At 42.3% G+C, this 25,899-nt stretch overlaps 1 protein-coding gene across 2 annotated transcripts in view; it reads left to right on the top strand.

The window, feature by feature from the left end:
• LOC111862849 (COBW domain-containing protein 1) overlaps nt 1-25,899 on the top strand; it is a 107,555-nt gene that overhangs the window by 63,796 nt on the left and 17,860 nt on the right. For both annotated transcript variants that reach the window (XM_023848599.2, XM_023848587.2), the window contains exons 12-13: nt 8,944-9,067; nt 12,482-12,557. In XM_023848599.2, the coding sequence (XP_023704367.1) occupies nt 8,944-9,067; nt 12,482-12,557 (200 nt within the window). The remainder of the gene's footprint in view (nt 1-8,943; nt 9,068-12,481; nt 12,558-25,899) is intronic.

Here is a 25,899-nt window from a genome sequence, read left to right as displayed (position 1 = left end):
ATTGAGAAAGTTATCCACGCAGAAAAACTTCGATAGTTTCCCTTTGTAGTGGTGTAACTCATAAATGTGTATAATAAAAGCTTTCTGAGATATAATTATTTTATTTCGGGTACCTTTATATATATATCATGGCAGTGAAAGGATTAAGGAGCAAATCTTCCCTGAAGCGTCCGCAATGATTTCTTCATTTGAAGTCAGTGTGCAAGAACTAACAGCTTTTAAAGTCAGCCTGTACGTTTGAAATAGGAGTAGGAGGAAATCATAATCTTTAACCCGCGCCACCCACCGGACTGGTACAATAATGCGGCTGCCGTCATCTGTGTCTCAGAGATCTTAACATTCGCGGCATGATCCGGTCAGGAATGATGTGAATGTGTACAATTTTCATCAAACAACGGGAGAGATCTCTCCGCGTGAAAATAGACAGGGGCTGGAATGCTGCCTGACTGTGCATCCCATCAGTGTGCAGCTTGGTTTAATAAATTTTGCCAGCCAGTGGTGTAACACTTACACTGCCTAATCATAGCCAGATACAGACTGATGTTAGTTGGATCTTCACTGCGCAGTCGCGAGGTAGACGTATGCGTTGTGGGTCCCTTCGGCCCAAGTCTCCTGTCGCCAAAATAAATAAAAAATCGTTATATCCTGTTCACATAAGAATGCCCTAGAATTTGATTGGATTTGAAGCTGTCACGGCGGTGACTGTGAAGAGTACGAGTTTCTGGGTTGTAACTCTTATGTGGTTCGAAGAGAGCACGACGTTTCGGAGACATCGCTGAGTTTCCGCCTGCTTCTTTTGGTTTCGTGCTTGGCTTACTCTTCAACCCTGAAGATGGAAGCGACAACATAACCGAATGTCGCCTTCATCTGTTTCTTGTGTGTTTTATTTTTATATCCTAAAGATGGAGGCAATAAATTCATCCGAAAAGTTGGACTTTGTCCAAAGATTTTTTTGTCTTTTAGGGTTATCTTTTGCTTCACTAATCCGGATGACCTCCCCAATTAATCCAAATTAACGTGGGTTTACTGTTCAGCCTTTCTTTTCCGGTAGGAACTGACGAGGCCGGCAGACGTATCTAGCAGTACATCACATCATTTTACCATAGCGAACCGTCCGTTTTGACCATGTGTAGTACCGGTTGGTGCTGCCATCTGGGTGCGGCACAGCGTAACACTCGCTAGAATGCAGCAATGTTGTTCTTTCGAGAGTGTAAACGAGGAATTTTGAAGCCTATTACAGGTTGTACAGGCTGTAATAGGAATTAATGCAGAGCTTGTTGAAGCATTTTAAGGCCAACTTCTACTTGTTGCGCCCCTCAAAATCGTATTACCAAAATAATCATTACGCCTGTGTGATAGACATGTCGAAATTTACATCTGAGCCATTGTGTGTTGGGTGGATCTTTAATATTGTTAAGGTATGACACATTACAATCAAGAAATAAAAAATGTAAAGTTGTCCCTGTGCGTAATTAAACAAGGACTATGCCGTGAAGACATATGGGGGAGAAGTAGACCTCGGCACTAGAAGGAGGTGAGTGGTTAGCTTCACGCCCATGCCGCCTTCCCTCGAAGTAGAGTCCTTTTTTTTTCCATTGGCATTACAGCCCCCAGTGGACCTAGGCCTACCTCCATGAAACTCTTCGTTTCACTTCGGTTTTACTAGATCTTAGATATACCGTAGGACTCCTTGGGCGGGTGATCAGCTCGTCGCAAGGCCTATACCTGTATTGAAACACAGAAAAACGCACAGAAACATCCATGCCCTGAGTGGGATTCAAACCCACGATCCCGGCTTCCGAGCGAGCGAAGACAGTGCATGCCTTAGACCGCTCGGCTACCGTGACCGGCAAAGAGCCCCTTTACTCATTGGAAACGAGACTAATTGGGCCCCAAAGTCGGTCTGGACGTTGTATAAAAGGTAAAAATCTTACACTGTCGAGAATCGAAACGGGACCGTCCAGCCCGCAGCCCGTAGCCATACCGACTGAGCTATGTCGGCTCCATAATCATGAAATGATGTCTACAAAATAAAAATTTATGTCTCATCACCGATAACTCAGAAGTTAGGAACTACTGCCTAAGAAGTTCAGCCTGATACCCCCATGCTGAATTCAGAGTAGTCGTAATTAATCTGCTCTCGAAAAATAAATTGGAAGCAAAACAAATTATTTGATTCTTGAACCTGAGTTCCACCATGAAATGCGTTGAAACTTCAGGGAGATGATGATGTGGGTGTCCAAATAATGATTGAATGTGGAGTATGAGATCCGTGGAAGAAACAGTTTCTGTGCACTTGTAACGTTTTCTGCATATAAAATGCGAACTTTCAGTAGCATGAAGTTCTAAAGACAACCACTTTTATACTAAGATTCTAAACTTGATTGAGGAACATACACTAAGCGAAGCTGCCTGCATACATACATGACGACAGATTAGTAAGCGGTCAAGTAAAAAGTAAGTAAGTAAAGGTATCCCTGTAACAGGCCGTGGAGGCCCATAGGGTTGTGAGATGTTGAAGTTCCCACATTTTCTACACAGTCGGCTCACAGATGCCGGTAAGGTTGTCAACCTTACTACCCGGCCGCCCTTTCTCCCCAAGAATATTCCTGGTACTCATTTCTGTTAGAGGCTGAGTCGACCCGAGGGCCATAGTGAGGCTGGAATGATTATGTAAATTGAAAAAAAAAATTAACCTCATCGAGATTCGATCCCGCGACCTTCCGGCTTGTAGCATAGTGCCTGAACCAACTACGCTACCGCATGTCCCTGACTCCTAAGCGGTAGCCCTCTATATAGGGCTGTTCATTCAAAACTGAGTACCATATAACACGTCCCTGGTGAAGAGAAGATTAGGCAGTTGAGTATGACTCCGTCGCCTCTGTGCGAGTCTGGTCATAGTTGATGCTCTCCTCCTGGTCCTGGTATTGTCTCACTAAAATAAAACGAAGTAAGCATTGTACATGCTGCCGCGCACCAATATTGTCTTTGTACGGGAAAAGTCGCCCCCCAACATCTGTGCAGGCAGAGACATCGACGCCTTTATGTATGGTTTTACCACAATAACCTTCAGCTTATTTGATTTGAATATATTTTGCAATACATTTAATAACAGGAAGAAATTCCGGATAAAAAGAAATTGCTCCAGTCTGCCCAGCGAGTATAACAGGAACCGGAAGATTAGCTTGTAGTGTACAATATATTCGGAAGAACGTGTGGTGAAGTCATGGCGATCTCTTGGAGGAACTGAATAACACCAGGACGAATCTCAGTCACAGTATTTGGTGACCCAGCCAAGAATCGAAGAGGACATCGCCCGAATATAAGTTATAAGCGTTACTGCTTGAACCAACTTTCTCGGTTAATTAAATTAAGTAGGCTTATATGTCAAGCAGGATGAGGTGGGCAGTCCATGTAGCACGAATGGGGGAGACGAGCAATGCATGTATAATATTTGTGGGAAAGCCAGAAGGAAAGAGACCACTGGGAAAACCAAGGCGTAGATGGGTGGGCAATATTAAGATCAATCTTAGAGAGATAGGATGGGATGGATTGGATTGATCTGGCTCAGGATAGGGACCTTCGGGTTCTTAAAATGGTGGGAAATTCTTGAGTAGCTGCAGATTTGGCTTCTCCTCAAGAAGGGCTCAGCTCCATAAGTAAGTAAATAAGTAGGCTTATATGTTGTAATGATAATTTTTGTATTTACGTGTAATTTTTGCTAGGATGCCAGTACGGCTACATTATGTTCTTCACATATGATTCAAAATTTCGCGCTGTCGCCATATTTATAACTTCAACACAACAAGAAAGTCTCATACAAATTTTCAGATATGAATGTGATCGCTCCCCATACACAGTATCATGTACTTAACAGAAGTCACGTATTTTTCGAAACGTTAATTATCACATCAAATTTCAAGATCCTATCCTTCAATAGGAGCTCGGTCTATATAGCGACTGGCTACAGGCTGGACGACCAAGGGGTCGGAGGTCGAGTCCCGGTAGGGTCAAGAAGTTTCTCTTCTCCAAGTCATCGATACTAGCTCTGGGGTTCACCGGGGTAAAGCGGCAGGAGGCGTGAAGCTGACCACTCACCTCCAGCTAGTGCCGAGGTCAAGAACATGTAGATTTGTACATCCACTCCCTCATTTTGGTTCATGGCGTAGTGCTTAATTTTTTTTTATTATTTTTTTTTTTACCTTTTACCACTTTCAATAGTTCGCAAGTTTCCATATAGAACCTCCAGTACTACTGTCGGTATAGTTCTCTTGCGGACTAAAACCACGGATCACATTAACGCTTGAACCAACTTGCTCTGCTTGCGTATGTTAGTTGCTTGATTCATATACATATCCCGATTAAAATATCACCAATTGAAAGGATAATTTTAATTACATTTTTATCCAATGAGAAGTGTGCCTAATCTCACAATAGAAAGTACAAATGAAACAGGAATATTGCAGCGGTGAATGAAAGAATGTAACACGTCCGAAAAATTCAGCACTGAAGATGCGGTGTGAAGTTGCCGCACTGCCATGTGCCTGACTCTGCCGTCGGTGAGCTGGCAAAGTTGCACGGGTTCTATTTCCCATGCAGAATTCTTCTGCTGTAACACAAGAGAAGTCGTAGTAATTTCCCATGACAGAAGCGTGTGGTGCCAATCCATGGTAAAATGAAACCCATTGGAACCAACAGCTTATTGTGATCAGAATTCCAGAACCAGGCGGATCTTCTGCGGCACTGAGTTCTAGCCTTTTTTGGGGGGGGGATGTATTTCCATGGTAGAGCGTATATAATTTTTATCGTTTAAAGTACTCTATTTTTTGGCTTTAATTATTGAGACCTCGTAATACATGTTTCTTTCACAAATTTTTCAAGGTAAAGGTGTTCTGTGCTTAAGTAATTAACACTACACCATGAAGGCGTATGGGGGAGTGGATGTATAGATCCATATTTTCTTGACCTCGGTACTAGTTGGAGGTGAGTGGTCAGATTCACGCCCCAAGAGCCAGTCTGGACGACTTGGAAAGAGAAAATTCTTGACCCTACCGGGACTCGAACTCCGACCCTTTGGTCGTCCAGCCCGTACCCAATCGCTATACTGACTTTGCTATCACCAATTTTACAAACGTCAAATTAATGAAGACTGTAAGTCCGACAATTCTAACGAGATATCTTGTGAACGGCATGGAAAGGGTTATAGCGCATGCGCGCGCACGTGTGTGATAGCGCTCCCCAGGAATATACAGAAGTGTAAGATGTGCCCGGACAACTGATTGTAGGATACATCCGCGTCGAAACAAGTTCGTTGGAAAAATGATGCGGGAAGTATATTTCCTAATAATGACGGAGAGATTGTTATGAGCTTTGTAGATGTGGTCAGACATCAAGTGATGATATATAAAATATCATAAGAGTCTTGCCGAAAGCACTCAGACCAGTGGCGATTGCAGATATGACTGAATTTTTAAACTTCAAATAATGAACTGATGCGTGTTTATGTGCTAAGCGTGCCGTGCTTACCAGCGGATATGTTATAACAATTATCATGTTACCGTACGCGGTAGCGTAGTTGGTTGAGGCACTATGCTACAAGCCGGAAGGTCGCGGGATCGAATTTCAGTAAGGTGGATTTTTTTTTAATTTACATAATCCTTCCAGCCTCACTATGGCCCTCAGGTCGACTCAGCCTCTAACAGAAATGAGTACCAGGAATGTTCTTGGGGGTAATGGGCGGCCGGCGCGTAAGGCTGACAACCTTACCGCCATCTCTAAGCCGACTGTCTAGAAAATGTGGGAACCTCAATATCTCACAGCCCTATGGGCCTCCACCGCCCGTTACAGGGCGTTACTTTTACCCTAGCACTAGACTTATAGTGTATGTCGCTTGGTACAAATTATGAATCTTCCAATTATATACTTTCCATCCGTCCTGTGTTGCTTCATTTCTGTCGGATATAAAGTGTTCATGAGCATTTCGTTTGTCAGCACACTGTGTGCATATTCTTCCATTAGAGTGTGAGACCAGCTGTCACATTCACTCAGAAAGCCTGTAATTTTAGGCGTATGTATATATGTATATTAATCTGTAGAATTTTAAGTAAGAGCCGGAAGGGTATTCATTGCATTGCCGGAATTTAGTCCCTAATTTTATGATGAATTTAGGAACTTCATAATTCGCGCGCCTCACCGAATATTATTAGGATGATAAAGTTGCTCAGAATAAAATGGGCCGGGCATATAGCACGCTTGGGATATAAAATAGATGTATACTGAAATTTGATAGGTGAACTGTAGGGAGGAGACCACTTGAAGGACCTAGGCATAAACGGGAGGATAATATTAAAATGTTTCTTAAAGAAATGTGAGTGTGGATAGGATTTATCTGGTTCATTTTAATATTATCCACCCACCTACGCCTTCGTCTTCCCAGTGGTCTCTTTCCTTCTGGCTTTCCCACCACTATCCTGTATGCAGTCCTCTTCTAACATGCACTTTGGGAATTTAATTTGTAATTTGAGGATAAATAGCCTCTTTTCGATTGCCTTTCTATACCTTTTTAATTGCACGCACAAATTATAACCCTTATGGTTTTAATAACATCTAGTATGAAAGGCTGCGAAATATTGTAAGCAAACCTTAAGGAGGAAGCCGTTTGGATTCTCGCCCGCTTAGCTGTGCGTTATCACCTCGTTTCACACCCCTCAGTAGTGAACGCTGGTGTCTGGAATGTTTTAATACTCTGCAGTCAAATGAGGGGGTTGTTGTTCGGGGGAGGACACGCGCACGGTTGCACCAAATATTAATATAGTGAGGGGAACATTTCCGCGTCACGTCCTCTTGCCTAGACCAACAACACAATCAACCAGCCGACACCCAGGCGAATGAATAAATAGACAAGAGACTTCTGATACTAAAAAATGCGAACAACGTCCACTTGCGTTGTAATGTCTTGACCACAGCACGTCTTTGTGTTCTTGTAAACGCTATGGGCTGGAAGCAGTGAACTTCGGCCGGAAATTTAATATTGTAAAATGATATCACCACATTACAAAGCACATCTCTCGCTGCCTCTTTAACCTAAATTGGCCTTAATCGGTTTAGTCACCAAATTTGCAAGACTATTTTATTATTTATTCTTTTGTATGGGTAAGAAACTTGATCCTCTTCTCCAAGCATAATTAGAATGATCAAGTCAAGGAGGATGAGGTGGTCAGGGCATGTAGCACGAATGGGGGAGACGAGGAATGCATATAGGATATTGGTGAGAAAGCCAAAAGGAAAGAGACCACTGGGAAGACCAAGGCGTAGGTGGGTGGGCAATATTAAAATGGGTCTTTGAGAGATAGAATGGGATAGTATGGATTGGATTGATCTGGCTCGGGATAGGGACCGGTGGGGGGCTCTTGTGAACCTTTGGGTTCCGTAAACTATTGGGATATTCTTGAGTAGTTGCAGAATTGGCGGCTCCTCAAGAAGGGCTCAGCTCCATAAGTAAGTAAGTAAGTAAGAAACTTGACCTCCCTAGGGCAGTGGTTGGTAACATTTTCTGATTAACATGCCTCTGGATCTATAGTGTTTATCCTGGGTTCAGTACTGTAGGTTTGTGACGATGTGCGTTGTGAATAATATTGGAATGTAACGTACGAGACAGCGGAGGTATAGCTCCATGTACTCTTAACCTCGACACTTGGTGGAGGTAAATGCACAGTTTCACACCACGAGCCTCTGGAGAACAGCCCTCAGTACTCATTGAATAGGAGACTGGTCGGGTCCCAAAGCTGATCTGGACACTGTGAAGTTCTGAAAAATATTTCCCTCTCCGATAATCGAACTCGTAACCTTTAGTCATCCAGCGCGTAACCTATACGCTATAGTGACCAGTGCGCACCGGCACAAATCGAATTATTAGCAACACATTTACTTACTTACTCATGGAGCTTATCCCTTCTGGAGGAACCGCCAATTCTGCAGATACTCAAGAAGTTACCAGCATTTTATGGAACCCGAAGGTTCATTACCGTGTTCACAAGAGCACTCCACAGGTCCCTATCCTCAACCAGATTAATCCAATCCATCCCATCCCATCCTATGTCTCTAATATCCATTTTAATATTGTCCACCCACGTACGCCTTGGTCTTCCCAGTGGTCTCTTTCCTTCTGGCTTTCCCACGTCATCCTCCTTGACTTGATCATTCTAATTATACTTGGAGAAGAGTACAATTTATGAAGCTCCTCATTATGCAGTTTTCTCCAACCTCCTGTCTCTCCATCTCTCTTCAGTACAAATATTCTCCTAACAGCCTGTTGTCAAACACCCTCAGTTTGTGTTCTTCCCTTAATGTCAGAGACCAAGTTTCACACCCATACAGAACCACAGTCAAAATTAATTTTTTTATATTCATGATTACTTGTAAACTTGTGCTCGTAAACGAGAAGTTACATACGTAACATATGTGTATGTGCTGTTGGCATGGCAAATTCTTTTCTTCATTACCCGGAGAAAGTGTACGACTCCTGACAATTCTTTTCTGTATACTCGTAAGCCTACCTCATTCCTAGTTCGTCGTTGCCAGGACAGACCTTACTTAATCCGCTCTTGAGACGGCACAAACGATTTTATTTCTGTCGTTAAGATTCGATTTAATGTTATTCCCTCGCATGTACCTTTTTCCAAGTTTCTTCCACCTCCCAGAGAGTTCCTGTGTCTTCCTGCCCACCGTAACCACCCTGGTCTGATTTCCTTCCTAAAGATCCAAGTCCTAAACTCCGATTACCTCCGTTGCATGAGATTTTTCGTGACTACCCTCAGTCCTAGGCTATTTCTTTGAAAGTCTTTGACATAGTTCACCACCATTCCCCAATTTGTAGTCCTCTCAGTTGATACAGTGCCATTCAAGAACTCATGTATGTCTACTCGCTTTTCTTTTTGCTTCCAGGGCGTCGTGTCTCTGTGCAACGAAGAACGCCCTCTCCTGGTGCAGGCTGTGTATGACATGTATGATACAGAGCCAATTTTTGCAGATGTTGGGGATTCCCCTAATTGTCGGTTTATCTTCATTGGTAGGTACCTGTTCAGCTCACCTACAGTAAAGTGCGACAGAAAAATCAAGTAACAATAATAACAGGATAATCATAATCATCTTAACTTTACGTTAACAACTTAATGCCATGTTTCCAACGACAAACTTCCCTTCCATCTATATAAACTTCCCATATTTTCCTGTAAGTGTATGTTAAGTATCCTTTCAGTTGTATTATCAACCAAAGTTTGTCACTTCTTGCAGTATAAATGTGTGCTTGTCTTTTACTACTGGATGCCTTAAAGCCTTAGAATGATCAAGTCGAGGAGGATGAGGAGGGCAGGGCATGTAACACGAATGGGATAGAAAAGGAATGGATATAGGATATTGGTGGGAAAACCAGAAGGAAAGAGACATCTGGGAAGACCAAGACGTAGATGGGTGGACAGTATTAAAATGGATCTTAGAGAGATAGAATGGCATGGGATGGATTGGATTGGATTAATGTGGGGACCAGCGGATGGCTCTTGTGAACACGGTAATCAACCTTTTGGTTCCATAAAATGCTGGGAAGTTCTTGAGTAGCTGCAGATTTGGCTTCTCCTCAACAAGGGTTCAGCTCCATAAGTAAGTAAGTAAGTAAGGCCTTAAAGCCGCTACTTTAGTCACTGTTTTATGTAAGTTCAAATATTTTCTCTTTGAGGTTATTTCACCAAATGTTGTATAAATTACTCCACCCCTGTGTGTAAATGGGTGTTATATGGACAAAAGCGGATAAAATGCCTGGTATTAAGCTTGTCTGGAGCAGGCTGCAGGAATACCAGATATTGTTGATGAAACTGTCATCTGCCTCTTAAGGTAAGTATCCACAATTCTCATTAAGTTGTGTATAGTTTTTATTTTTAAGTGAAATGTTATCAAGACAACTTTAATTTTAAAATGTCTAACTTTTGAAATGATCATTTTAGTTTTACATTACCTTACAATTAATGATTTCTACGCATCTGTTCACATTAAAGTAAGAATACTAAACCTCAACGTTCACATGTACTCATTGTTACCTTTTTTTTCCTTGGCACTACAGCCCCAGTGGGCCTAGGCCTACCTCCATGAACTTCTCCGTTCACTTCGGTTTTTCTAGATCTTACACATTCGGTAGGACTCCTTGGGCCGGTGATCAGCTCGCCGCAAGGCCTCTGTACCTGTACACAAACACAGAAAAACGCACATACACAAACTAAACATTCATGCCCTGAGTGGGATTCGAACCCACGATCCCGGTTTCCAAGCGAGCGAAGACAGTACATGCCTTAGACCACTCGGCTACCGTGACCGGCACTCATTGTTACTTACATCACCATATTTCCAAATGTAACTGGCATTTTATCGCGTTGTGGATGGTTTCGCATATAGTACGTGTATTACATCTAACCACATTTGTATTTTATTTTCTCCGTTAAAATAAGTGTGTAAATACATGCAAATACGTTAAAATAATTGCCTAGATTGTATTATACAGTTTCTTTTAGGTGTACTGTATTTCTTTCCCAGAAAGTACATTACTTGGGCAGAATCTGCTGACGTACGCGTATTGCAGCCATCGACGTGTGCGAGAGGTTCAATATAGTAATTTGGAACTTACCATTTGTGTTAATAAAATAAGCAACAGAGGGTGCAGACCTTAGGTTTCTGTTATGTGATATTGGCATGGCAAGTCGAAAAATTATAATTACCAGTTAATGCATCCTGTTGTGTATTATGTATTTCTTTATTGAAAGCCGTCACAAGACAACAATTAATAATATATGTTTGTAGTTTCAAGTAGTACTTTGCTACATGTTTCCGCTTTCATGAAGCCATCATCAGATACATATATTTAAAAACGTCTTTATCTATTGAATTTCGTGGTAATTACACGATGTAATTATGTTTACACCCATCTGCAATTTTTGTAATTTATTTCAACACGTAAAGTTATCTCATAATTTTGGTCGCCCCAAAGATTCAGCATACCTGTTTTAAAGACTCGAAGGATTCATTTTGAAATACGAAGAACATGTTTCTTTGATTTAAATATACATTTATTCACAAAATTATATCTAAACCAAAAGCAGTTTTGTATAGTCCGGTTGTTAAAAAATTACTTCCAGTTTGAGTAGTTGTACATTTCAGGTTCCCTTTTGAACTAGTATGCATGTAAGAAATTTCTTGTCTGTAGGATTTGAGGTTCTCACAGCGGTGGTTAGGAATAGTTCTAGCTTCTGGGATATAAAACAAAGCGTCGATTATTCTTTGACCCTGAAGTTGAAGGCGACATATTCTTCCGATACGTCGTTTGACTGTCAGCAGCTGAGACAGCATTATATCCCAGAGGATATAACTTTTCCGGTTCTTGTGTGATGATTGTTTGTGCCTAGACTTAGCCGTGCCCGTAGAGCCGGTTTTCACATGGAACAAAACGAATTGTTTCAAAAAGCACATTGACATTAGCATAAGGAACATTGTAGTGGAAATGGTGATGTGGTTAATTGGTTTTTATTTTTTTTATAAGGGGGCGGTGTTTAAATACATGTGTTATCTGAACTTAGTTATGAATTATAAATGTTTCTTTCTCTTTTTATTTTAGAACAAAATTCTGAATTCAGTGTCTGTTTATTAATGATATATTTCAAATGCCTGTCGTTTGTTTAGTCTATTTCTTTTTTCTTCTTCTTCTCCGATTTCATGCATTGGGTCTTCGCCCAGTACCGACCCCAATTTTTTATAATCGTTCTGCCCATCTTTACAGATCATCTTGAACCCCTTATCCATTTTGATTTGTAAGTCTGCTTCAATATTTGTTTAACTTATTTTGTCCTCTTTCATTCTTTGAACATGATCTGGGTCTTATACTCGTATATTCAATTCAGACGAGTTTAGTGTTTCTGTCGTATGTTTTTTATCTTATATCTCAGGAATCTAGTTTCCAGAACTTCCATTCTCTTTTCCTCTTTCTTTCATTCGTTCTTTATCCCCTTATCTCCAATATATCTCGGGAATCTAGTTTCCAGAACTTCCATTCTCTTTTCCTCTTTCTTTCATTCGTTCTTTATCCCCTTATCTCCAATATATCTCGGGAATCTAGTTTCCAGAACTTCCATTCTCTTTTCCTCTTTCTTTCGTGCTTGTTTTATTCCCTTATCTCCAATATATCTCGGGAATCTAGTTTCCAGAACTTCCATTCTCTTGTCCTTGCCTTCTTCCAGCGCCTACATTTTATATCTACACAAGCCACCTCGAGTTGACATTCGTTTGTATACAACTGTATCTTCATGTCCCTCGAGTTTTCTTATTGAGCTACCTTCTCTGGTACAGGGTTCTTCATTTTAGTTGTTTAAGTAATAACCTGATACCTAGAAAAACAGGGATTTCGCTTGAACTGAGGTCATGAAGTCATGTTTATTTCTGACTTCAGGTCGCGGGCTGCAAAAGCGAGTTCTGGAAGACTTATTTCTTGAGTGTGCGGATCACGAGGGCTCCAGTTCATGGCGGTGAGACCAAATGTCTGTTATAGCCTGAGTTAAATATTTAATGACCACTTTGGATTAATTACTGTGTTATAGCCACTTTATAAAATAAACTCGTAAATAATAAATATATGCATATTTTTCAGAATTATTTCAACTTCATTCAACTCCTTGGAGTACAGTTCTTCTTGAATAGCTGACATCGTTCAGTTGGTCAAGAAGTTCAACTCCCTGAACAAAATCTGAAATTACATTGCCATATTCACACAAGACCGTGTAGCTGTACCCTATTCTGGGTCGGCTGAATCCAATCCGTACCGTTCAATCCTATTTCTTTAAAATTCATTTTAACACTCATCTCCGAAATACTCCCGTTCCAATGTGGTCTCATCCCTTTAATTTTTAGAGTTAAAATTTTGTATGCATATCTCATTTCCCTATGTAAGCTACCTAGCTCATGCATCTCATCCTCCTTTGAATTGTACCATAGTAATATTTTTTACAGTGTACAAGGTGCGACAATTTAATTCCCGGAATGGCCCTGTGGAAGCAAAACTTGCTTACCTATGCACTAGCGGCTGCTGTCGCCCTCAGAATACTCTCCTTGTGAAGCTTTGCACTGTCGGAAACAGTCTTGAAAAGCGTTTTCCGAAATACCTCTCAGTAACGTGTCACGTTGCGCTGGATATCAGGAATGTCAGCAAATCTTTGTTTTTCGGGGCATTTTGTATTTTTGGAAAGCCAAAAATCGCAAGGGACGAAGTCAGGTGAATAAGGTGGATGGTCCAATTTTGTAATGGATTTCTTAGCCAGGAACTCGCGAACTTATAACGCATCGTGCGCAGGCGCGTTGTCGTGGTGGAGAATCCACTTGTCAGGCCAGAGCTCGGGCCTTTTACTCCGAACAGATTCCCATAATCTTGTCAGCATTTCCAAATAACACTGTTAATTCACCGCTTGTCCTTTTTTAATGAATTCATAGTGAACTAACACATTGTGATCGGAGAAACACACAAGCATGTTGTAGAACTGCGAACGAGACGTGCGTGCTTTGTTCGGCCGAGGAGAATTGTGTGTTTTCCACTGCATGCTCCGGCGTTCTGTTTCCAGGCCGTATTGAAAACACCACGTTTCATCCCCGGTAATGGCCCTATCCAACATCTCTGCGTTATGTAAAGGATCAGATGGAATGTGAAGCCGACGTTGTTTCTGGTCATCTGTCAAGTTTCGATGCACCATCTTCGCGGAAATTTTCTCATTCCAAAATCCTCCGTAACAGTCTGTCACACTGTTTCCCTATTCATGTTCAGTTCTTCTGCTATTAGTCTCCCGCCTAATCTTCGATCTGAGCGCACCAAGTTTCGTACTCTATCCACATTTTCAACTCTCCTTTGCGTTTTTTGGCTGCCCACTTCGTGGGTCATCTTGCATATCTTCTTGCCCTTCCTTGAACCCCCTATGCCATTCAAAAGCATTCGATTTCTTCATAGCGTAGTCACCATAAGCCACTGTTAATATGGCCAACGTTTCACTAGCACTGTTACCAACCTTCACACAAAACTTGATGTGTATCCTCTGCTCCAGATTCTTGTCACTCATTTTCCCGCCAACAGTATAACATAGACACGTGCTGCTTCCTCTGTTGCTTTAGAGCGAACGGCTCATTTGGTCTGTGGCTCAGGTAAACGCAAGTTGGGGCATGTCCAAACGTGCTTGGGTACATGAGTTTGCCTGACTCAACAACCCAGCGACACGTTGCGTCCATTAGGGGAATTAAATTGTCGCACCTTATACAGATTATGAAGCTTTTTGCTGTGAAATGTTCTCAGTAGTGTTGCTACTTTCCCAGTCTCTTCAATGCCTTGTTTTCAAATGCCCTCAACCTAAGTACTTTCCTTCTGGTAAGAGACCAAGTGTCACAGTCATATAAGCAACAGGTAAGTTTCAAATTGAGTCTGTTCAATCCATAGATTGTCCGGCAGGAATCGTTCCTGAATTCTGTCGGCTCTTGAACGTCTTTCAGATGTGCAGTATCTCTGATCTGTTACTGTTATTCCAAAATATTTTAAACTTGTCACATCTTTGAAGGATATGTTAGCTATATATATTTTTTTTTCTTGGATTCTAGTGACAAGGCATGAGGCTATACTTGTCCATGTGATTATGTGTGTGCCGGCCTCCGCACTGGCGTCTCATGTCGTTTCTGTTTGTTTCCTTGTGATATATACATGTTTGCCCCCGGAGAAGTAACACAACTAGATCCTTACGTAAGATAGGGTCTGTCTTATCTTCTTGACCAGTTTGAATCTATTTCAGTCGATAACTTGAAAAATTTTTATCCTTTTTTCCAAAGTAGCTCTCAGAACGACCAAGAAAAAGAAAGCAACATTTTGTTTGGAAAGTCTCAAATCTTACGTGATGTTAGTGACCAGTCTCACAGTCGGGCTTTCTTAATCTCCAGGAAATTTGCCAGTAGTACTCCTTGAATGCTGGTATTATTCTGATCATTCTGAAATGAAACTATATTTGCCCACACGATCATGATGGTATTCGGAAATTCTTTGCTTACGCAGCACTGACCAGTTGACTTATGTGATGAAAAAGCGGTGTGTACTGTATGAAATAGAAATTAAATTTTTAAATGAATAATTAGATTATTTCATGCATATTCTTCTGTCCAAGATATGTTCGCTATATGGATAAGAAAGCCATGGTTGAAGGACACAGTTTTAAGCTAAAAGTTCGTATGAAATCATATTGTTAGAGTTCACTTTCTTGTGCTTCCTGCATGAGTGTGCTGGTTTTTCTCACCCTTGTACAAAATCCAGACAAAAATATTGTCGCGTATCGCGGGGTATATCGCGACAAATAAATTCTCGATGTATTCGATGTNTATCCACCTTAGCGTCTAAGTTTTCCAAAGCTGGAAACCTATTTGAGATATCAACACAATACTGCTCTATACCCTCTACCTCGTTTAATTTCTTGAGATTGAACCTCTCCATATGAAGTCTGTGTGTTGTTTACTTACTCACTGAAAGTCTCTCCCTAACTTTTGCCACCGGATAGTGGTCAGTATCAGAGTGTGCTGCTATCCTGAACTATCGGATATCAAGTAAACTTGACTTCTCTGTCAAACTATGGTCAATTTGATTGTGTCTTTCTCTCAGGAGATGCCGAAGTAAATGTATGAATTTTGCAATTTGGGAACATTATACATTTTACAATCAGATTTTTTGATGTGGCGAAGTTTAATACACTAACTCCATTGTCATTACGAATTTTGTGTCTGCTCATGCCTAATTGTTTGTCTGGAAATGTCTTCACTGCCTACTCTGTCATTGAAATCCCCTAGCAGAATTTTCATGTGGTATTTAGGGAATTTATCGAATACTCTTTCTAGTTCAGCTTGGAAGGTGTCCTGCATATAATCAATTTTATCCTCTGTTGGGGCTTGGACATTCAGAACAGTGATATCACACGAGCGATCCTTTAGTATTATCACGTGTGTGAGTCACTGTAGACAGAGTTTGGATTGAAGATTCGATTTATTGACCACTTATAGACCGTAACTACAGGTAGCTGTAACACTGTCGCTTATCTCCACACTTTACACTTGGCACACGCCAAGCTTTCTCAGTCTGCTTTCATGAATCGTTTCCGGGTAACAGATCTTAACAATGGAAATTCTTAAGCTTCTTTGCCTATGTCTCTACTGTTTGGCGAATATCCCACAAGTTCACTGTTGCTCCAGTTGACTAACTCCCAGGCTGGCGGTCATCTGAGACTAACCTCCTAGTCTCTGCTTAACAGACTGAGTTACAACTGTATAACTTCTGAACATCTCCCATTGATAACCCCTTGGCACGTACCGCGTAGAAAATGTTTCCAATAGTTCCACTATTTTTGTGCGTGGATTCGTTGCCGTGGAAACCTGTTTCTTTCGCGGTCGCTACCTAGTTACGGGTCTACACGCTACAGTATTATGTACGGCATCCTGTAACCTACAAACTTTACCGTTGTAACTTTTAATATTATTCTCTGTGTACAAGAAACTATACCTAATTCATGATACCCATTCCCCTTTCCACAAAAAGATGTATATTCACCTTCTGGTTCGGTGCCATCTCTGTCCCATCTGACCTCCTGTACTGCCACCAATTCTAACTTATGTCTCGATATTTCTCTTGAAACTGTTACGACAGAATCTGTCCCATAGAGACTTCTTACATTACACGTACCAAATTGCGTGTCCATTTTCCTTAGCTTACATCGTTTATCCAAAGAATCCGTTTGTGTCCAAGGCCCTTTGTGACATTTCATAACAAACTTATTTTTAAAACGAGGAGTTGCTAGCTCCACGCCCAACCCCATAACTGGGAGACCGCCCCTTGCCGGCTATCCGCGACTGCTTATTCAATATATTGGCAGTTACCCTCCATATCTGGAGGCCTTCTCCTCCGACCGCAACCTGAGAACGCGCCATGCCGTGGTGACAAGGGAGCAGGGACATATACTTTTTAAAACACGGACGAAAAGGCGTACACCATCTGCTCATTATGCGTTTATTTTATGCTTGTGTGTATGTGATTATGGCTTCTACTCTTCTGTGGGTGTAGTCTTCAAGAGAATATGACTGTGTGTACAGATGAGCTTACCGTGGGGGGACGCACCAGCCCGCAGGCCCGCTCGACTTGCAGGCGCCTCTGTGTGTTCACATACATGCAGTTGCGGAAACAATGAAAGTTGGAGTTGGAACAAGTCGGAAGACAATAAGTCAATGAGTGGTTTTGCTCCGGCTGCGAGTGAATGGCTCTCCAACAGCGCCACTCCCGAACTATGACTGTGCTTCATTTCTTTGTCAGTGAAACGTTTGATCCCCAACGCAGAATCATTATGTCAATAGGTTCGAGCTCTTCTACAAGTAGCGTGTTGTCTTGATAGAGTATCGATAGTCACGTTGACTTCTGTTACACCAACCTATCATTCCTAGCCTGTATAGAGTCCCAGGAGAACCAGGACTGCCGCACAGAGCTATCTTCGTGTTGTGTCCAAACACCACGCTATCGAAACGCATAGAGGACGTGCATATAAAACTCGACACAATGTGACATCAAGCTCCGACACCCGTTTAATATAGAAGTCTTCAATTTTGTACCGGAAAATACTTTGAAACATTTCTTGAAGTGACATGACAATGACGGCTCAAAATAAATCTAGCTGCCATAACTAACAAGCTGTTGTTTGGCATACGAAGTTTGGAATCATTATCACGTGTTACGGTGACTATCAACGGGGCTTCGGATTGGTGAGTGGATTTAATAGATACTTTAACACACGATTCGTGAGTATGCTTAATTATAGCAGCAACGCTGATCTCCACAATTTATCAATCACTACAGCACGTACTAAGTCTTTTCAGTCTGCATTCACTAGTCGTTTCTCGCTAACGGATCTTAACAATGGAGATTTTTTAACTGCACCGACCAAGTCTTCTCTTCGCAGACTCCCTTACCACTTAACTAACTTCTAAGCGTGTCTCGGTTGTAACATTTCTGCTCGGACTAACAGAAAACACCGGTCTTCCATTGTTGCTCAAATAATTTCCGTGTTAATGTGTTTTGATTGCGAAGGCGTTACCTAGTAACGGCTCTGCACACTACAATTTGTCGGTAGTTCATAAACGTAGAAACTTAGTTGAACTGCAAATGTGTCCATTGTAAGGAATTCTAATCAGAATTAGAATTGATGCAGGCGAACGATGTTGTTATGGTTTGCAACACAATTTTAAGTCTAGAATTGTGAGCAGAATACCTCAAGATTGAATTATTCAAAAGAACTTTAAGACCAGCTATGATGACTGGATGTGAAGTGTGGTCCATGCCAGAAAAGGATTCAGTTATATTTAATAAGTTCGAGAAGCAATTTTTGAGGAAGGCGAATGGGCCAGTGCAAGTTTCATAACTTTTCTCGTAAGTTATCAGCTTATTATCTTTCATGATGTCTCTTCTCGCTGTAGTCCTAGCCTCGATTTATTGTTATAATCAGTGACACGATGTTACTCACAGAGGCCATTTTCCCTTGGAATGTATCAGCATTTTTCTTGATTCGCATAGTGAGGGGTGGAGTCCAAGTGGGTCCACTCGGCACGTCAGCCAGTGATTGGCCTATTGTACCTGCCCCGGGTAATTATGATGACGGAGAATTTGGTGGAATGATTGGCAGGGGAAATCGAAGTATTCCGAAAAAGCCTACCCAAGCGCCACTTTGTCCACCACAAATCCCACTTGACCAGACCCGGGATCGAACCCGGGCCGCCGCTTGAGCTATGGCGCGGCCTATGTGTCTGGTGGAAATTTTCCCAAAGAATAAGCCAAGCAAGCAGAATTGCTTGCTTCCGTGTTTTGGATTACTCATCGCCCCTCAAGATAGAAACAGCTCGCTTCTCTGAAACATTGGTTAAACTTATACCAGACTGCACGACTTCACATTCCGGAAGGCCGCCGCCGCCACAAGAAGAGGCAGAACAGCCTAGACAGGCAATTTGAATCCCCTTACAGCTAAAACAATTGTTTGCCTTGGAGGAAAGGGGTCTTCTGCTCGGCATTATGAACCGGGTTATTGCATCTTTTGTGAAGCCCTGAGTACACAACAGAAAGAAGAGCCAGCGGGACCATTTTATTAACATTACAGATAGATTTTGACTGAGGAAGAAGGGGCTTCTTATATAGACGCGTATGTTTATGGACATGCTTATGGTGCGGGGTGGGAGGGGATTTCCAATTTTCAGTAGTTACACGGAATATTGTTCTCTGCTTCATAAAGCTCTATTGAGGTGGATGGTACAGTTCGTGGAAAAACAGCCTCCGAGCTCTGTAAACGTAAAAAGGACGACGGTTCAGTTAGATGCCAATAAAACTGAAAACAATGACGCTTACTTGAAATGCTTCAATCTATGCTATTAGACTGAAAATACCCCTACACAGTGCAGTTTAGCATCGTGATGTCTCAGTCAAAGGAGTAGCGCTCCTCTTTCTTATTCGGGAGGTCCCATGTTCAACTATGGTAGCTATTCTGACATGTGTTGCGCGATTATCCTCAGGTTCTCCAATCCCATACAAGACATGAATAGCTGGTGTGTGCGTTTTTCTGTGTTTGGGTTGTCCTGTGTTTAGGTAGAGGCCTTGCGACGAGCTGATCACCCGTCCAAGGAGTCCTACCGTCTGTTAAATGATCAAGAAAGTGAGAAACCAGCCCTATGCTCCAAATTGGGAACAAGAAGAAAAAAAGGAAGATGTGTTGTTCATAGCAACTTTCTTGCAATGCGGCCGCGCCATAGCTCAAGCGGTTAGTCGTTGGCTTCCAACCGCCGTGGCCCGGGTTCGATCCCGGGTCTGGTCAAGTGGGATTTGTGGTGGACAAAGTGGCGCTGGGGCAGGATTTCTCTGAGTACTTCGGTTTCCCCTGCCAATCATCATTCCACCAATTGCTCCACAATCACCCTCACCTATCATGTGGGGCTGGTACAATAGGCCAGAAGTGGCCGCAGTACAAGGGACTTAGTCCCACCCCACTAGCATTTAAAAAAATTCTTGCCATGCGATCAGTGGACTGAAAGGTCATTAGGGACAATAAAAACATGAGACCTTACCGCATAGAATGACACGATTTGGCTGGACACACTGTTACATAGCGTATAGGTTCGGCCACGCAGAGCGCTACTACGTACGCTGTGTTCGCTATACGAACAGAAAAAATATCTCCCTTTATTGCCAATGTGACTGGCAACACAGACTTCCGTACGCTACCTACACTATGTTCCCTATGTTACCTGCGTCGCAGAGTGTACACAGCGTACGTAGCGTACGTAGCGAACATAGCGTAGCGCTCTGTGTGGCCCAACCTTAGGAAGTTTAACTCATGTAATCCTGTAAGGCTGTTTGTTTCACTTCTGCCTATTTTAATTGTATTAAGAGTTCGTCAAAAATAATACCGAAATGACAATTTACCACGTTTGCTTTTGATCTGTCAATATGCAGTGGTATGAGTCAGTACCTACTGGGGGTGCTTAGCGCTCTTTTTCACGTTACTTAATCAGAACGCGTCAATGAACAGCGATGACGTTTGTCTTCAAAGCGATCCCCGTCTAAATACAGAGTAGAGGGAATTGTGTCGTGTCTTTGTTCTGTCGGATCTTCTGTAGCTCAATATCACATAATTCAACAACCAACATGGCGGTGTATGCGCGGCTTTTCACCGTTGTTACGAAGCCAAATTCGTTTTCGAGTCTCTTGTGTTATTTCCTTCTCTTTCTCTTCGTCTCCCTGTCTCCTTGTCGTGTTTTCCAACATCAAAATTGCCAACATTCCTTTTCCTCCTGGGTTCCTCGCGCCATCAACAACCAAAGCAGTAGCAAGACTCGTTCATTCGGAAGGTATCCAATGCATCCTCGACTATCACGTCAAGCATAACATGTGATGGCGTTCTACAACAAATGGGACCAATTATAGTTCGTTTCAGCACACAGCTACTCAATTAGATTCCAAAGCACATGACTGGATGGTCGGGAAATGTTGAATCACTCGTCACACATGTGTAACATACAACTCGTGACTGTCTCGCCCTCTTCTGTGCTTGTCATTGTACGTTACAGCGCAGTGGTTAACATTCCTGCATACTTCCCGTAGGCCCCAGTCCTGAAGTTTTTCCTTGCTACCTTTCATTCATTCATCAATGGTTCTACACCCCTTTGTTAAGCCCTGACCGCTTTTTCTGTTTTGTTATCCCTTACACAGACGGTATGACCCCTTGGGCGGGATTAGCCGGTCGCAAGGCCGCTATCTACAGACAGGACAACACACACAGACATCCATGCCTCGAATGCGGTTCGAACCCGCGACCCTAGCTTTCGAATGGGCGAAGACAGTTCATGCCTTAGGTAGGCCGTACACCGGCATGCGTCAAGACATGTAACATTCAAGACACGATGTCTGCGACATGACGCAAAGAAAGGAGCACAGTTGAAAACCGCCGCACACCGGTCTGAGTCATGATGCTGACATCAGATTCATGCTGCAGACACGTGCAGCAAGACTCGGCATGTTCCTTTTCTGTGCGTCAAGCTTCAGACATCAGTACCCAAGGAACAGCGCCAGTGCACGTTATCGGCATGACGTCATGTCTTCAACTAGAGATGTGATAAGACGTAGACACGTGCTACTTCGGTGTGCGGACTCGAGTCTCAATCACGAATGAAGCAAGACTGCGTCTTTTGTCTCATGTCTTGATGCTTGTCTTGACGCAGTTGGTGTGCGGCCGCCCTTAGACGCGCGGTCACTGTGACCGACATGAACTACTCTGATACGTCCTGCATTGTTCCGAGTCATAGGTATGAGTTCCCAGCGATGTGTAACCTACCTAGAGACACTGTTAAGCTAGCTAAGACACAATCAGTGCTTCCCACCGAACTTCGCGGTATAGTGAGTACTCTCATAGTTACAGCAGAGATTAGGACTCTCAGCAAATGCATACATAATCTGCGAGCAGAAATAGTTCTTATTATTGCCTTCATTTGTTTATGTTCTGTACTATTGCAGTCGGATAATATAAGAACTATATGCATTCGCTGTTGTTCCACAGTGTAGATAATTTACGCATTAGAAGAGATAAAGTTGTCTGAATTACTGTTACGGAGAACTGCGTGATATTTCATTATCTTTACCTATATACAAGCGATATTATATTATTGTTTTGCTTTCAGATATGCTTACTTATTATTAAATATGTTTTGCAGTATTTAGAACGCAATTTGTATTGAGCTTTCCGATCCCAAAAGTGCACTACACAAGCGGCAGAGACTTTTAATATTTATTTATTTGTTTATAAGTTGCAAAAAGAAAGCTGAGCAAGTCGGCTCAGACGATGATACTTCTGACTTATTTAGGAGGAGCTCCGTTCAAATCTCGGTCGGGACGCTGACTATCGAGACTGGGTTTTCGCGGTAATCCTCAGTACTTCCAGACCGAGGCCTGAAAATTACCTTTAATTGAGCTTTTTCCCCAGAAATAAGGTGTTCGGGGTAAGAATGGGTGGAATTATACCTCTATTTCCACGTACCTTTCCATGGAATGGTGCTTAATTAAAGACAGGGACAACTTTACTGAGATGACACGTAACTGCTGACATGCGCACAGAGGCACTCGTTTTGTAGTTGCCGTTTCTTCATCATGTCGCAGAATACGGTAACTGTGAGCTTTCAGACATGAACTGCATTAAGTTTCATTGTCTCATTATGTAATTTAAGGGAAACTCCACATAAAATGACGATGAATATTTAACATTTGGCTTTCTGAGTGCTGGAGGGGGGGCACACGGTAGCTTATTTTGTTCATGCACCACTTTACAAGCCGTAAGGTTGCGGGTTCGATTCTCCTATGAGGTCATTGGATTTTTTCAATATACCTTATCCTTCCAGCTGCGCTATGGCCCTTGGGTCTACTAAGCCTCTAACAGAATGAGTACCAGGAATATTCCGGGGGGGGGGTAAAGGGCGGTCGGCCGTAAGACTGATGATCTGGACCGCTATCTGGAAAATGTGGGAGCCTCGACATCTCGCAACCCTATGGGCCTCCATGGCCTGTTACAGAGATAACTTTACTTTTTTTTTAACCTTTCAAAGTGTTTGTTGTTAGTACAATGAGGAAGAAGTTTTCCTTAGATCAGTTTTACGTATCCTACGCGTGGGAAGTTATCAACACGTAAAATATTTCGTTTGTTTATTTCTATTTTATTTAACAGGCCTCTCAGTAACTCCGTTCATGTACAAATGAGTGGATCATAGTGAAAGTCAACATGGAGGGATGTAAAGTAAACGGTCTCGATCTAATGTGAAGTACTATCTTCACACACTTCAGAACAGCGTAACAATTGGACGCATTAAAACAACTGAAGATGTCAATCTATGGCCGAAACATGTTGTGTTAAGTGTTAAATGGTAAATAAACAATTGTTGCAGTATTGACGGACTGTGAATACATAGACGTTTGGTTAAAGATTTGCAAAAGGATGCTGAAGTACAGAGGCACTATAAACTTGTACAGGACTACAAAGTACCACATCAGAGAACAGTATTGTTCGTCTGGGCAACAAATTCAAAGTATCCAGAATCTGTACTTGAGTAATAGATTCTTCAGAAAAATGAAACAACATGAAGTCCTGTAGCAACAGAATTAGGGTGCAATGGAATAGAAAAATAGGTTTTATGAGTTCTAGCCGGAACTCCGTTGTTTTTCTTTTCTTAAAAGTACTAATTGCTTAATTTGTTCGTCTCAAATTATTAAGTAGTTTCCATGATAAAGTTTTCAACATTGCCGGCACATTCATTAGCCATGCATTATTCCGAACATTTTCCATTTCTTTTTGTATCCCAATTTCAGTCTCATATTATTTTTATCTTCGTCTTCTGTACCTTTCAATTGATGGTTTAATCTTCTTTGGCAAAGCCAATGTATACTTCATTCAAAAGTCTTTGTGGTGTCTTCCCTTATTATTAGCTTTTGTTTCGTTCTTCCCTGATCTCTAAGGCAACAAGACGTGGACACGCTATCGCCTATCGCCAGTGTTTTGTTTAGGTGCGTTCTATTGACGTGCTGAACAGACTATTTTACCCGTTGCATAGAGGCTATCGAGAAGTCAGTGTACCTGTGCTGGGAGAGTTCATTGCGTCACAGCAGGGATTGATACGAGGCGAATACTGAACCTATCAGGGTCAGTGAAGCTTTTCTGTAGGTGTCCCTCGCGACTGGACCAAGTTGCCAAGCCACATTGTTGGAGAAAGTTGTGTTTGTTGAACCGAGGTAAGCGAATCTTGTTGTTGGTGAGGGGAAATGTAACCGGAATTAACACACATTAAAATTAATGAAATTTCCTCCTGGTAATCAGCATTACAGTGAATACATATTCGATTGGAAGAAGTGTCACAACATCGCAGCCGTACAACTTACAGATCTGTTTCTCTGTGTCCAACAAGCCACTATATCCCGTCGTCTTGCCGTATTACAGTTATGCATTTATTCAGTAGCTACCTTTTTTCTTATTGCTAGTGGGGTGGGACTAAGTCACTTGTACTGCGGCCACTTCTGGCCTATTGTACCAGCCCCAGATGATACGTGAGGGTGATTGTGGAGCAATTGGTGGAATGAAGATTGGCAGGGGAAACCGAAGTATTCGGAGAGAGTTTGAGGGGGATCCTTCACAGGTTCTTGTCGAAGAAATATGGCAGCATCGCAGTCTTACAACACTTCTTTTTTCTTTCGCAGTAAACCTTCACTTATCCGCTGTTTTGTTCGGTTCCAGCTTTAGTTAGGCAGTCAAGTCATACCATTAGATAGTCGTTATCCTTCAGATGTTTTCCGACGTTCATGTTTTGTTTAAAATGGGATTTTTGAGGCTACATAACTTAGTTGCTGATTGATAAGAAGCGTGACAAGTTTCAGTGGAACTAATATCGCAGCATCGCGATTTTAAGGCACTGTTTCCTTCTGCACTCACACCTTGTCTTGTCCCATTCAAATTACAGTTAAACAGTCAGTCAGTGAACGATATAAGCAGTGAAATGCTATTCAGGTTTGAGGCTGCTTGATGTGGATCCCCGGCCAGGCTGCGGCGTTGCCATGGCGCTGCTGCTGCAACAACGTTGACATTCCCTGTGATTGAAGTTAGTGGTGTGGTGCTACAGCACCCGAATGCCGGGCCACTCATGCGGAGAAATGATTGTGATACGGGTATTATATTATTGTTGTGCCCGTGGAAACCGAGCGAGAAGGAAGCGAACAAACATGGCGAAGAGGACAAACTCAGCCAAAAAGTTATTCAAACAGTTCCACAAGTTACGTTTCACTGCCGCTAATTACAGTGTAACTTTTCCCTACTACGATGCAACTAGAAGGTTCAAAAATAACGTCGTGATGCTCGGCAATGTATAGTCACTCAGCTGGTCAGAAAAAAATATATCTGCTGTTACGTAACACGAAATTTCATTTCCATGCTCCTATAATCTCCTCAGCCAGTTTTATCCATATCATATGTCCACGCCCCGTTTCCTATCGTCTGCTTATTGACGGCAAGGTCTCCCATTCCCGATCTAAGTCTTGTCTTCGAGAGCCGCGCCGTAGCTCAAGCGGTTAGTCGCTGGCTTCCCAACGCTGCGGCCCGGGTTCGATCCTGGGTCTGGTCAAGTGGAATTTGTGGCGGACAAAGTAGCGGTGGGGCAGGTTTACTCCGAGTACTTCGGTTTCCCCTGCCAATCATCATTCCACAAATTGCTCCACAATCACCCTCACCTATCATCTGGAGCTGGTACAATAGG

The sequence above is a fragment of the Cryptotermes secundus genome, unplaced genomic scaffold, assembly GCF_002891405.2.
Source record: "Cryptotermes secundus unplaced genomic scaffold, Csec_1.0 scaffold1105, whole genome shotgun sequence".
Taxonomy (NCBI): Eukaryota; Metazoa; Arthropoda; class Insecta; order Blattodea; family Kalotermitidae; genus Cryptotermes; species Cryptotermes secundus.
This window is presented reverse-complemented; position numbering and strand designations above follow the sequence as displayed.